We start from the raw sequence: 14,376 nt of genomic DNA, 5'->3' as shown, positions 1-14,376 counted from the left end.
GACGTGAACACCGGTTTCTCAACCCTTCGCCATCGGCAGTGAACAGGGAAGAACCGGGAGAGCTGAGAAATTGAAGAGATTGGGTGATTTCTGTTGTTTCATTCCCCTGTTTTTTTTTTTTTTTTTTTTAGTTAGAGAGGCATGTGGAATAAGGTATGAGTGGCATAAGGACTTGCCATTCGACGATTTATTAAATGCTTTGTCCAGCAACATTTGAAGTTGTCAAAATGTAATTGTAAATGGCAATTTGTTTGTTTTGTATGCAATTTTTCCATGCAAGATCAAGACTTCCCAATCAATAAAAACATGGATCTGTAGAGGGATGCTTGATCTGTATCCAACCAAAAAAGAAAGGAGATGTTGTGCAGCTTGGTGAACCGTGAACCAATTATTGCAGAGAAATGCTTGATCTGTATCCAACCAATTGAAGTGCTCGCGCGCCTCCTGAGTTCAAACTTGCTCATTACTTGCATCATAACATGCACTAGCACTTACAAGCTCTGTCAAAATCAGTAAGTTCTCATGTTTTCTAAGGCATCTGGGTTGCGTAGCAGTCGAGCTTGGCTATAGCACAAATACTTATTCATGACATGGCAGCATAGCGCCACGAGTCCATGGCCAGCAACAGCAGAAACAGGAGCTCAAAATACAAACGTGAACAGGAACTCTAGCAAAAACAGGAAAACAAATATGAGTTTCATCCAAATTTCCCTCCCACAAGCAAGGGAATCTCCAAGACCAAAGAAGAAACTATAAACTTTCCAATAAAATGAGTTTCATCGGCCAGAGATTACTGAGAAAAGCAAATCCGAAGATAAAATATTAAACTTATCAAAATGTGATAGGAATCCCAGTGCTGCAGAGTTTCATCTCTTGCCATAGAAATATAACCAAATTGTGTCTTTTTGGCATCCAAAGAAAACTTGAAACTAAAATTGGTGTTGAAGAGCATTCATAAAATTCTCTCTCAGGTAAGAAAGCAGAAAAGTCGGTCCACCCCAAACAGCATTTCTTTTGCAGCGCTACAATCAAACTTAATGAAGGCATACAGCAGCCAATCAAGACCTAAACGTCATAAACTGAGAGAGATTATGTTGTAAGAAACTGATGGTTCTACCTGAACACCAACAAACAAAAATGCCATACTACACTTGTCCATATGTTTATGAAGCCAAGAGAGCTTCTATCTTGGCCAAGCGATCATCCTCATTCTTTGGGGATGGACTCTTGTTAGCCTCGTTGTATAAATCATGCTTCCACTTCTCTATTCGAGCACCACCAGGGCGGTAAGTTTGTCTACCATTAAAAGATTCTCTTCCTCTATTATACCTGCTGCCACCGCCACCGTATCTCTCTCTTGATATAAACCCACCGCTCCTCTGATCCTCTCTCCTGTAAGGCCGTGCTCTATCACGGAAATAAGTATTTCCAGATCTTTCCGAATTGTGGGGGTAACGTCTTCGTTCCTCATTTCTTTCACCATCTAACGCAGTATGGCTAGGCTTTACAGCCTCATCAGTCACTTTACCGGCATCAGCGTCTGCTGGAAACTTTTGTTCCCTGAATGCAGGTCTCTTACGAGCCACTGACGGAGCTTGGTTAGCCTCCATCTCAAAGTACCCATCGTGGCGCCAAGTGCTGCTGTCGTCTCCTTTACGTGGATTATCCTCTCTTTGCTTCACATCCACTGTTGCTGTCTTGTTGGTTGCCCTTTCAGTACCTTGGTCCTTTGAATCTTTCCACCATCCACGCTCTATTAAGAAAGTTACCACATGAGAGCATAGTCAGCAAAAACAGCCTCAAAATATAATCCACAAGCACAGTCGATCTCAAAAAAACTGACCACGCACAATTTGAGAAAACATCCAGAGAAAGACTCCGCAAAATAGAAACGCACAAATTAAGTACCATACAGATCCACTCTGACTACCCCTTTCTACACCCAACCAACTTCTTCCCTTCCCAAAAGCAAGCAAACCCAAATAAACCAACCCCGCCCCCTCCCCCCCCAAAAAAAAAAAATCCTTGTTAAAGGAAAAAAAAGAAAATAAAAACCAAAACAAGAGAAGGACAAAAGAAATTGCTCTATGCAGCATCAGATGTCAACAGAATTGGTTGACTAAGAGACAAAATACCCTCTCCAGAACAGTTTCAACTTTAAAAAAAGAAGAAGGAAAAACAAACTCCAAAATCTAAACTTCTGAACCGACCAACACCAACCTCCAGACTGGTCCAGAGATCAAGCAACAATGCTACCTTATCCCTAACATCATCTGAGGAAAATCCAGTAACTGATTATCTTGCATGTCTTTTATTATTAGCTGAGGACAGTAACATAATCAAAGAAAATTGAGTTAAACAAGAATATAAGCAAATACAAAACTTTGAAACCAATTCACAGACTAAATCTATTAAAAAAACAAAAATAGGGAGTTCCGTCTTCAGTGAAGATTACTAAACAGAGGAGAGGAGAAAAGAAGCGAGCAGACTTACCTGTAGGGGCTCTTTGACCAAAGCTGCGAGCACCTTGCCCAGCACTACCACGCTCATCGTGCTGTTATAAGACATGCACAGGCAAGCCTAAAATGGTTACACACAGGGAGGCCCTGCAAGGCACAGGCTTTGAACAAAATCCACGGCAACATCACCCTAGACAAAAAGTTTTGGGTACACTGAATAACCAACAACCAAACTCAATAGTCACTGGTAGTTGTAGAGCATCCGTACAACCACGAATGCATGTAGTTTATGATGATGGCAAAGCATCTTGCACCCCCATGTTAGCAAATGTAGAGAGAGAGAGAGAGAGAGAGAGAGAGAGAGAGCGAGAGAGAGAGAGAGAGAGAGAGAGAGAGAGCGAGAGAGCGAGGGAGGGAGGGAGGGACTCCAAATTCAGTTTTCTATGCAACAAATTGCAAAGCTAATCTACTCTGCTTCTATTTTTAGAGTAAAAATGTCTGGAAAGAATTCACTCCACTTTATTTGAAAGGCTCATATACCAAACTAGCAAATATTAACTGTAGAAAAGCATTTAGATATTTAGTTTGCCAATCTTTTAATTGATAATCTTCCATTGCTGCAACTTCAACATTCATCAACAATTTTTGCAACTTCAATTTCCATACTCAAAAAGAATTTGATTATTGCATTGGTATGTTACAAGAAAATCCTTGACAATTGCTTCAGGCATTGCACAGAAAAAACTACAAATTTATGGTTCATATGCCAGAATAAAAAAGCCTTATATAACACATGAACTTTTTACTTTTTCATATGCAGATGTTCCTCTACCTTTGGCTAATGGATATTCAATAAATTACGTAGAACCAAAGAATCTTAAAATTCATTTTCGATAAGACAATCATGAACCAACCAGTTCTCCTTCGACCTGCGGGTATCCTAGACGGTTCCACGTTAACAGTGATCATTTATTCCAACAAGGGTAGTAAAAAGACTGATGTAATTCTGCCCACGGTTCTTCATTATTTGACAGCATTAGATTCAAGTAAACCACAAAAACCTGGAAATAAGATCTTGACCGAGGCACTTCAGTAGGATTAGGAGGGTGCTTCCTTCCATCAGAATTTGTTCCAAAGGCCTTCTTTTCAGAGTCTTTACCCTCAGCTGCAGTCCCAGCTTTAGAGTCAAAACGTGAGGGTGTCTCAAGCAATGATACACCAAGCAGTTGGCGACCATGCTTTCCATCCCGCTCTCCACGATCAGTGTTGCCCGGGACTCTTTCTGCTTCAGGTTTTCCATCCTTTCTAGACCTCTTGGGACTAGGAACCAACAATCATACGTTCGAAATGAAAACAAGAGGCCCCAGTCAAGTTTTAATTAAAAAAAAAAAAAAAAAAACGGTGCAAAAGGAAATAGATGGTCCACCAAGTATAATGCCCCAGTCAGTCTTGCTCAGGGGAAAAAATTGCATTAAGGCATCAAATCACCCCTCAACAAGAATCCAGGGCGCTAAAACAAAAATCAAGGTAATTGCTTGAGGTTGCTGATGATGTTACTGAGTCCAGTTATTTTCGAAGTATTGAGTTCGCCTTTCACAGCTCTCAAGTAAAACCACTTGCCAAACTTCTGATACAGTTGTTTGTGCACCAGTGGATACACATTCTCCCCAGGCAACAAACAAATTAGTTGTCCAAAAAACCAACAAACTATGTACTCTTCTTTTCCAACCCACATCAAGAAACATATGCAACCGTCAAAAGCCCATGAAACTATTCGAGAGGGAAGACACATAATATGAAGAACTCGAGCGAGCCGCTTCATCAGGGACATGACAGAGACCACCTGACACCTCCAGTCACCCGGTTACCTCCTCACACACACCAACCTAGGTTGGAGCTCCTATAATTTCCACCACAACAATATGCGAGGAGTATCATCCGAAGCTGGTCGGGGCCCCCCTTTTTTTTTTTTTTTTTTCTAAAGAGGTGACTGAAACAAGCAGGCAGCTGCACCTTATCGAAGAAGCCGAACCCGAGACCCATGATTATGACCCCATTCCAACTTCAACCCAAGCATAACCATGTCCGAGTGCGTGCACTTGATGCAACAACATAGAGAACTCATCTCAGCTTCGGCAATACTAATCCCATACACACCAAAACACATCATTGTCCGCCAAAAACACAAAAAGCCCTCAACTTTCACACCAAAAAGCAGTCATTCCACCATTCCTCTCCCACATTCGATCACCACCCACAATGTCCCACAAGTGCAAGCGTCGAAGAGAGAGCGAGAGAGGGTACCTGGGCTCTCTGTCGAATCTGGAACGGTGTCGTCTGGACTCGGATTCACGACCCTCCCGTCGAGACATTCTCCTTTTTGCTTTTTTCTGCTGGCTCGCGGTGACCCCAGAGCGGTAGGGGCTTTGAGCTTCCATCCCCATAAGGGGATTATGGAGGAGACGAAAGGGTATTCTTGTAAATAACGGGAAAACGGTGTCTGATTTCAGAATCGAAATGGTAACACAGGAGAGATGTGATTTTGGCCGTCGGATTCTGCTGTTTGTTTTGTTTTGTTTTTTTTCAATGGTAAGTATCATCAATATTGAAATATCTTAAAAATATTAACACATGTCGATTCACAATTAATGAAAGTACTTGTTTTCTAAGGCTCGAATAGACGAAAATAACCTCAAAAGAACTAATTAATTGAAATCACGTATGAAAAATAAATGAAGTTCTTATCTACTAGAAAATTCAAAAATCTCAAGTCGTCATGAAAAATACGGGACTGAATGATGTTATAATTCTTCCCATTATATAATTTTTCTTCCCTTTAATGTGCTCAGGCTAATATCTAGAAAGGATTTTTTTCGTGGTGAGTATGAATTTTGTTGATAATCTTTACCGATTAAATAAAATCATAATCATAAAGAGATTACGGTATTAATCAAAGAATTCTCCTAAAAATACTTAAGCTAAAGAAATGGATATTGCAAGGTGATATTTAAAATCGAACTTTAGAGAGAGATAAAGTTATTTATAACTCTCGTAAAAAAGTAGCAAACGTATAAACTTCTCTTGTTTAAAGACAAAAGAATTTTCGACCAAAAAAAAATTACAAAAGAAGAAGAAGAAACAGCAAATTAAAAAAGTTTGATAGGAGTTATTAGATTCATAGATTTACATTGAAGGTACATTTGTCCTATTTTATCAATCTTACTATCAATGAGCTCGCAATTAAAACTACTTTGGATCGCTCAATTGTCATGCGGTGTTTAAAGCTTAATTTTTTTTTTTGGGTCAAAATGTTTAAAGCTATTTATGGAGTGGAAACAGGAGCTTTTTTAAGATCTGAAGAAATTTTCACAAAAAATATTGAATTAAATCTTATTTACAAGGAAAAAAACATATTGGACTGAATTGTTATTGAAGTAATTATTTGATTTGACAACATCAGTGTATTATTTAATACAAGATGGTTGAGGGGGGAAAGGCCAGTGATCTTGGTACAAGGGAATTCCAAGTTAAAACTTACACACAGCTGTATCCTAGGCGTGTATGGTACATATCTCACTAATCTACAAACAATTGATCTCAGCTTTAGCAAAGAAAACTATACATAGAAGAAAAATCAATTGCAACAAGAATGATCTCTAGGGTTTCTGATTAATCTTCCTGAAGAACACATCTATCGGAAGATGTCCGTCTGAAGGTGACGACTTGCGCTTCTTATGTTTATTTCCGCTGCCAGTCTGCTTCAGTGGCGACCTGAAAAGAGATGAAGTTAACCAGAGACTAAGGTATCTGGTAAACAATGAGTAAGAAAGTTAATAAGTCAACCTTTTGTTAATCATCAAAATTCAGAAGATAGTTCGTGAAATTGCTCAATTTCTCAGACAAGCAGAATGAATGGCCAGGACCCCATGTCAACATCCAATGACTTCATTTTCTTCGCAAAATCTGAAACCAGTTCTATTTCCTCGCTCATTTCATTAGAGGTTTACGGTTCCATACAAAGACGAAAAATATGCAAGGAAAACTCGACAATGCCTTCTCAACCATGTCTGTGACTCTTATCTGGAACATAAGTTGGCTAGGTTTATCAGTTAAATTACTGGTGCAAGCTCTTCTGTGGAAACATTACCACTACGATTCAGGATACCAGGAAATTTCAAATAAGCAGTTAACAGGAAGAATGCGCTGTAAACATTATAGAAAATAATACACCAAAGAGTACTGTCAAGCAAAATCATAATATCACCAAAGAGGACAGAATCCTACATTAAAATTCTTCTACAGCAAACAGGAAGACTTTGGGAAAACGCAGTCATGCAACGAAACTACGAAATCCTAAACAATCCAGCCAGTTTTGCTTGAAGGAAGAATTGTTTGGCTAGTGAAAATATCTTGGATGATAGTTAAAACAGTACCAGCATGCATCAGAAAGAAAGCATAGGCTCTGAAAAATACTTCTTAGAAACTGATCATGCTGCTTGTTGAGTATCTGGCCATATGCCATCATACCTTTCCCTGGCTATGAGTGTTCTTGAATCCATGCCTGATTCCTCTTTCTGAAGTCTCTCTGCAAGATGAAAGTCCGCATGTTCTTGCCTTTCCTCCACGAAAGATGACGGCAATTCAATCCCACAAAGTGAACACTCGTAATCATTCATCCACAGAATCTGCTCTTCTTGTCTGGATGATGTTTCACCTTGGAGCAGATAGTCATTATTATCCTTCTGATTTAGGCAGCTGCTAATCTCAGTCTCGTGAGGTAAAGAAGTATCCGATTCCCTTCCATTAGATTTTTTGAGTTGACTAGATTTTGGGTCACTCTTCTCTATAAGGGCATCTACCTGATAAGGTAGTAAGTATTGAATTAGATGCCAGTAATATACATATCTAGTCTAAAAAAATTCTCATTTGCAACAGAAGCAAATTATTAGGAGCCACTTACTCAAAAATACAAATGGGGCCGATATGAAGTTTAGGCTATTGCATACCTTCTCCACGATAGAGCCATTTATATGTCCATGCATCCCCTCGGTTTTGCCAGCAAATTCAATCAAAGTGCAGCGCTGTTCTGGATCAGATGAGTCATTCCGGTTTAGTGGATCGTCTCTTTCACTGTCAATCATCTCACGAGTCTCCACAGAAATATCGTCTCCGAAATCATTCATGAAGAGATTGTTGCTAGTTTCTGATCCCAATGAGCTCTGTCCCCTAACAAAATTTCCAGAAGCATCTGCCACCATGAAGCTCAGGAGAGTTTTCTGTGTTGGATCAGATGGAGAGCCCATCTTATCATCTTTAAACTGAGACACCCTTAGTCCTGAAAAGGTTGACACCTACTGAATATTACTGGTAACTTCAGCGCTTACAAAGATGAAAATATACAGAGTTCTTACAAAGATGAAAATATACCGAGTTCTGTTTGATTATCAGAAATTATGGTCCTCAATAATTAAATACCGGAATCTATAATTTTCAGTTCGATCGAATAATGCCTTAATCTTATGAAAACAGAGACAGATCCACTAAAACAAACTCATGCTCAGACTTTTGAGTACTTTAAAGGACAACGATCAACATAGTTAACATACCTATCAGTCTTAAAGATATGGGAAGTTCAGCCTTCAGAAGCTTTGATGCATAATTATAGATGTCATCCCTTGAGGATATGTATTTCTGCAGAGTTAAGGCTCTGGTTCGAACCTATAGACATTTTGCAGAGAATAAAGCAGCACAAAGAGAATAAAAGTTAAGCACATTGTGAGCGAAAGAAGGGTTCAATGAGTACGAACATAGACAAAAAATATCACATTCTGAGAAAGTCAACAGCACTGAAATATCATCTATCAGTCATAGTGACTATTCAAGATAGATTTTCTGTCTGGGAAATTCATAGTGTGGTGTTGCAAGTATCCCACGTTACTTGAATAAGGGGTTTACAATGGCTTGTATTCAGAAAAATCTCCCTCCATCTAATAGTTTAAGCTTTTAGGTTGGAGTTCTAACATACATGACCATTGAGAAAAAGAAAAGCCAGTCATGCGCAGAAAGTACCTCAAAAGATGAAGTCTTCAGTTTAAGAGTTAATGTCCGACCATGAAGACCTTCCTTTTGCATATCACTAGAAAGTAGCTCTGCAAGTTCATCTGTAAAAGTGAACCTAATAAGAATTAGCAATTGACAGCACTAATATAATATCCTACTTAACTATTTTAACGCTAGATGTAACAAATCAGATGGCTCCATAAATTTCATTAACAAAAATCCAGAGGCTCAATAGATCGGTTAAGAAAAGAAAATTATCTGGATAAATCTACTTGCTTGCTCCAAGGATTGTCAGAGGATTATCCTTCAGCTCCTCAGAAGGTATTCTTAAGGGGTAGTTAATTTAACAAGCGGTTTGGAGAAGGCCTTGCTCTTTCTGATAGAGGTATGCTCAAATCAATGACAAACACTTATTCAAGTCTAAAAAATTCTGTCTCCAATTCCTATCCCTTAAACCACAAGCAAAAAACTGACATATATTTAACAGATTTTGATAGGAAGATAATGGTGAGTGCAGATAATGTAGCACCAGCTGCTCCAATCCAGGAGGGGTCAAGGGTGGTTGGTTTAGGCATCAGAATCTTCAACCAAGCCCATGTGAGGAGATTGTTGAAAGATGTACAGTTAAAGTATGCCCATGCAGAGCGCCGATCTTAGATTAAGCGTGTTTGAGTGGATTATGAGGCCGTGTTGGCCAAGCTAGAATGAACTTCAAGACGTCATTGAAGGCATGAGCTTTATTTTCCCTTTGCAAGGTAAGTTCAGGAAGAGGAGCAGTAAGGCTCAAACCCAAAGGAGTCGGGCTTTTACTTAATCCGCACAAATCAGTCTATTTTCCATTCTTCTAAATTAGATGAGTGAAAAATGAAGGAAGAGAGTATGAAACAAAAAGGAAGTCGAAAGATAGCTTTAAGATGCTCAGGGTAGCCCATTGGTGAGCACTCTTCATAGAACCATTACTAGCATATTCATTCTCAAATGGAGAAAAGAAAATACAGAAAATAGATAGGTGAAGAAAACACCCAACCTAACTTTTGATACAGCAAAGCCTCACTGTCTGTAGCTGGAAATGTTCGCTCGTTACTGATACTCTTTCGCAGCCTCATTTGTGGAGGATCTGTCTCCCCAAGACCCAGCCCCACAGAGAGAAAAAAGTCTGCAAGACTCGCAAATCGTCGATATCAAAAGGCACATTACAAAATAATCACAGAAATAAGGCATAGCAAATTCATAGAAGGGACACTTAAGTTGAAGAGAAGCAAATCAGAGAGCAACACTCGACGGAAAATACGGAACTAAAGCCATCCTACATCATCAAGAAAAAAAAGAAGGTACTACTGAAAGATGATGGTAATAAATATAAGTGTAGAGGTTTTAGTGTAGAAAGGTGTTATCTAAGTAACAACTGGAATTGACCATTAACAGTGCCAAATTTTAATCATACAGTTCCCCAGCCTAATATCCATAAACCAGAGAGCCGTCTGGCACAAGAAAGACCAACTCCACCACTCCTATAGATTTAACAATTCACACCTGATGCAGTACATAAAACTTGAATATGTCTTACTATCAGAATGCAAACAATCAGAAATCAGCAAAGCTATATGATAAACAAAGATGCAGTAAAACAAAAAGTGTAAATCAGAAAAAAGCATTATTGTATCACAGGTTAGGGAAATAAGAAAAAAGAAAAGCACCAAGATGGTACCAGCTGTGGAGCGGGAAAAAAGAGAACAAAGGTACCCTCCCTTTCGCAGCATCTCCTCACAGGTACTAATACCAAAAACATCTGTTAAGATACGTTCAGTAACCTTTCCAATGCCCCCAATCTGTAAATGGTTAAAAATATCGCATCAAGACTACCACAAACGCAAAGATTGGCACAACGGTGTCTAGCTAAGTTCAGATGTAATAATGGAAATTCCAGTGGCAAACCAGAAAAGAAATAAGGTGCACCTTTCGGATAGGAAGTGAGGAGATAAATGTCATGACAGCCAGCCGGTCATTAGGCAAGACAAACTGTCCATTTGGTTTGTTTATATCAGAGCAAACCTAAGCAGAAATGGTGAAAAAGGTTCCCTTGAATCTTCAATAGCAAGAAAAATGGCCAGAAGGAGAAAGAAAAGGTGAAAACTAAAAATAGATGAGCAAGGATAAGAGATCAGCACATAGTTTGTCAACATAACACCTAAACTTCTATTATCCTTTCCTTCTTTATAATTTTAGACTGCTCAAACTTTGATGCATTGGGAGCCATAACATAATTGGCATAAATATATAGCTTAACAGTCCTTGAAATTGTGGGATCATAATTTCGTAAACTTCATTGTGAATTTAGCAATTAATGAGTAAAACCACTACAACAACAAACTAAGCCAACTCCCAGTAAGTGCGGTCAGCTGTACGAATCACTTATCCCACTGGACTTGATTCTGTATCAACACATCTAAAAGGTCAAAGTGCTCTATATCTTTCTTTTATCATCTCATTCCATGTCTTTTAGGGTCTTCCCCCAACGCTGTTAAGCTAATTCTCTGTCTCAAAAGTGTCCCTTCTTACTGGAGCATCTGATTGCTTAGTTTGTCATTATTTATTTAAGTACCTACAACATTTAACCTAATCAAATCAGTGCATAACTATAAGGCGAGATGATGTATCCCCTATTAAATGATGGCATAAGGGCAAAAAGGGGCAACAGCTACATTATCCTATTTCATTGAATGGAACATATTTCCTGAAAGCTATAGATGTCAAATACCACAATGAAAATAGAAAGACCGCTTAATTCCTCGAGAAATGAAGTCTAGAAGAGTAGTCAACTTCCTGTGGTTTTTCCTTCAAGGTGCTCCTGATTTTTAGAAAGTTGGACACCCATTCTAAAACCAAAGTGGCTATAGTAAATCACTCACTTTCTCCACAAAACCAGAGAGGAGAAGTTCCACACTAATGTAACACACGATCACATCCGGAGGAGCGACTGTCTTTCCTTCTTTCCAGGGAAAAAACACTTCGAAAACTCATAAATATATATTTTGATTGGACCTCCAGCAAACAAAGGTCCAGCCTAATAGGCTAATAATATAGTGACGAAGCTTATATGTTACAACAATTAGTCACATGACATAAATCTTTACCAATATTTTGTAATTTTGTTTGATCAAGTACCTTAATATAACAGGAATAAAATAAATAAATCAAACAATTCTTTCAAACAAGAAACGGTAAAATGTTTATGCTAGGCAACTTAATCATACCTGAGAAGATATTAAAGTTGCAGATACTTCTAGAAAACTTCCCATACCTTAGCAAGCAAGCAGTTTGCAGCAACTCCAGCACTACAAGTAAGGCCAGTCTCCCCAAACACAGCATTTCTAAGTTCTTCAGCAACCTTCAGTATAAAGGTGACAAAATCAGATGACTAAACTAGTAAATGGACAGTCTACAATTCAGTGAATACATGAATGGCCTACTTCTCCACCAGAGACACCTCTTTCCTTGCAGACCTCAGTTATATCAAGGTAAGCTTCATCCAAACTGGAGGCAATAAAGTTGGGATCATACGTCTGGAACACTAGTAGAAGATACATAGGTTCTCGAATTACATACTAAACGATAGACAATCTGCCAATATAAACAGTTATATATGTAAGGGCCTGACCTTTTCGAGTTAGATCACTGTAATAAGTATACTTTTCAAAATCTACTGGAACAAAAATCAACTCCGGACATAGTTTACGTGCAATAAAACCAGGCATTGCTGCACGAACGCCAAATCGCCTTGCCTACAACATTGGGAAGCTTGTATCAATGAATAATAAAGGAAGATATAATTGGACATCGATTCTCTTCAAAATTTATTTCCATCTAAGTATTGAATGTTCAAAATTACAAGAAGATGAGAAGGACCAAACCAATTTAATTGAAGACATCCAACAAACAAATCGGCGAAGTAAACCAAACCTCATAGTTAGCAGTTGAGATCATAGACATGCCGCCAACTGCCATTGGTCTCCCTTTTAAAGAAGAATCGCATAACGTTTCGACAGCTGCATAAAAAGCATCCATATCTACATGCAGCCAAACCTTTGAAAGGTCTCGTGTAGCTTCCAGTTCTAGGATTCTTTTGTCAGCCACCTGAATAATGGTTGGACTGCGGATTAAAACATGAACAAGAGGACACACATTCTTCAAATTTTCTGACACAGCATATTAATGAATGTTACAAACAAAGAACTGATCTGAAAACTTGAGGTTCATTGACTTACAAACTAATTGATGGCCTTGTCCTGCTTGGGCATGAGTCACATTTGATAAAAATGTATTTTCAACGACAATAACTTAGAAAGTGTCATGCTTTTCTTTCAGTGGCTTAGTTTAAGTTATGTAGAGACCCTCACACCAAGAGACCAGTTTGAAGGAAGTAAAAGTAGTAAGTGGCTATTTCGTATGACAGTAAAAAATGGCAGAATTTCAGAATCCCCCATCAATCCTTTCTCGAAAAATGTAACCGTACAGAAGCCACACACAGCGGTTTGAAGTTCCGCAGATTGTTTTTGGGGACTTTAGACTTTGTTTTTCCAGGTGGAATTGTGCAAATCGTCATCTATATAGGAGAGATTGTTGTTGGGTGAATTGTTATAAAGAGTAATATCATCACGGCACACCTCAAAAAACAAATCCACTACTCTGCAAGACTTAAAATTTTGCAATACCGTCTGATATTGAGACAAATGCCCAGCGGTGAGCTTCGCGCTCCGAGCGCGCATCCTCTCTATCTTCTGCCTTATGAATGCCTCCTTGCGCTCCTCGTTCTCGAAATACTTGGACCCTTTGCTCATCTCGTACACAACCCTTTGCACCTTCTCCTTATCCACCCCCTCCATGCCTATAAAAAAAAAAAATCGCAGCATCAAACCGTGTCCAAATTTGCTAAAAGCACCGCTTCGGACGCATCGCGCACAGCAGATATCCGAAAACCGCATCCACTTTCACCGATTCTCTACAGTTGAGTCACGAACGAGTTCCCAAAAAGGAATCACGAGAACCCGTGTTGTCGAATTCAAAAAAAAAAAAAATGCGCGATTTTCACCGAACGGGGACTGAGTTTGAGCGGCGGGCGCACTGACCGGCTTTGGCGTTGGTGAAGACGGTGTGGTAGGACTGCCATGGACGAGCACCGTCGCTCGACGCGCTCTCGCTCTTCTTGTCCGCCATCGGCATCTCTCCGCGACTTCACTCAGCAGAAGCAAAACTGGCCTCCTCCTCCTTCGGAAAACCCTGAGCGACGACGGAGAGAAGGCGTACGAGACAAGCTGCGCAGAAATGGCGCGCCAATTTCGTGCGAGCCGAATCGCGTTAAGTCTTTTTTTTTTTTTTTTTTTTTGTGAGGAAATTCCTATCGAAAATTAAATTAAATTTTTACCTTTACTTAATTTTTTTATTGATTTTAAATGCCAATCAATAGTTTTTTAAGTGGTTAGAGTTTAATAAATATTTAAGAGTAAAAGTACCCAAAAAAAAAAAAGTTTTAACATTTTCTCTGTTTTCGAAATCGAATTTTTACGTGATACCGAGTATTTTCGAAATCTTGCAATCTAAAACGGGCATATTGATCTGGACATCCATTCTCGTGATCAACGGTTAACAATACCTATCTACGCTACCGAGGGCGACAGAGTATCACACGTTATTGTCATCCCAAAGCATAAAGTTTATCGACTGATTAGCTTGTTATATCGATTGGTATCATTAATGGCTGATTGGTATGCACATACGGACGCGATATTCACTGCTGTAGCGCCAAAAAATGACCAAATATTATTAAATTGGTATCGACATGATCTTTTGGGTCATAATT

At 39.0% G+C, this 14,376-nt stretch overlaps 2 protein-coding genes across 4 annotated transcripts; both read right to left on the bottom strand.

The window, feature by feature from the left end:
• Nucleotides 1-842: 842 nt before the first annotated feature.
• LOC115755204 lies at nt 843-4,918 on the bottom strand. The gene is made up of 4 exons (XM_030694526.2): nt 4,764-4,918; nt 3,521-3,779; nt 2,494-2,554; nt 843-1,753 (listed from the first exon to the last, which is right to left on the bottom strand). The coding sequence occupies exons 1-4, from the start codon at nt 4,901-4,903 to the stop codon at nt 1,164-1,166; spliced, it is 1,050 nt and encodes a 349-aa protein (XP_030550386.1). The 5' UTR covers nt 4,904-4,918; the 3' UTR covers nt 843-1,163.
• Nucleotides 4,919-6,008: 1,090 nt separating this feature from the next.
• On the bottom strand, nt 6,009-13,866 carry LOC115755217 (DNA polymerase kappa). 3 transcript variants are annotated; one of them, XM_030694537.2, is made up of 14 exons: nt 13,646-13,866; nt 13,232-13,404; nt 12,480-12,669; nt 12,178-12,301; nt 11,990-12,090; nt 11,821-11,907; nt 10,476-10,571; nt 10,228-10,348; nt 9,547-9,675; nt 8,529-8,620; nt 8,066-8,177; nt 7,466-7,794; nt 6,987-7,318; nt 6,009-6,230 (listed from the first exon to the last, which is right to left on the bottom strand). In XM_030694537.2, the coding sequence occupies exons 3-14, from the start codon at nt 12,582-12,584 to the stop codon at nt 6,116-6,118; spliced, it is 1,743 nt and encodes a 580-aa protein (XP_030550397.1). In that variant the 5' UTR covers nt 12,585-12,669; nt 13,232-13,404; nt 13,646-13,866; the 3' UTR covers nt 6,009-6,115. The 3 variants fall into 3 exon arrangements, with proteins under 3 accessions (XP_030550397.1, XP_030550395.1, XP_030550396.1); XM_030694535.2 differs by having other exon boundaries at nt 12,480-12,653; XM_030694536.2 differs by having other exon boundaries at nt 8,529-8,608; nt 12,480-12,653.
• Nucleotides 13,867-14,376: the final 510 nt, after the last annotated feature.

The sequence above is a fragment of the Rhodamnia argentea genome, chromosome 5 (genome assembly GCF_020921035.1).
Source record: "Rhodamnia argentea isolate NSW1041297 chromosome 5, ASM2092103v1, whole genome shotgun sequence".
Lineage (NCBI taxonomy): Eukaryota > Viridiplantae > Streptophyta > Magnoliopsida > Myrtales > Myrtaceae > Rhodamnia > Rhodamnia argentea.
This window is presented reverse-complemented; position numbering and strand designations above follow the sequence as displayed.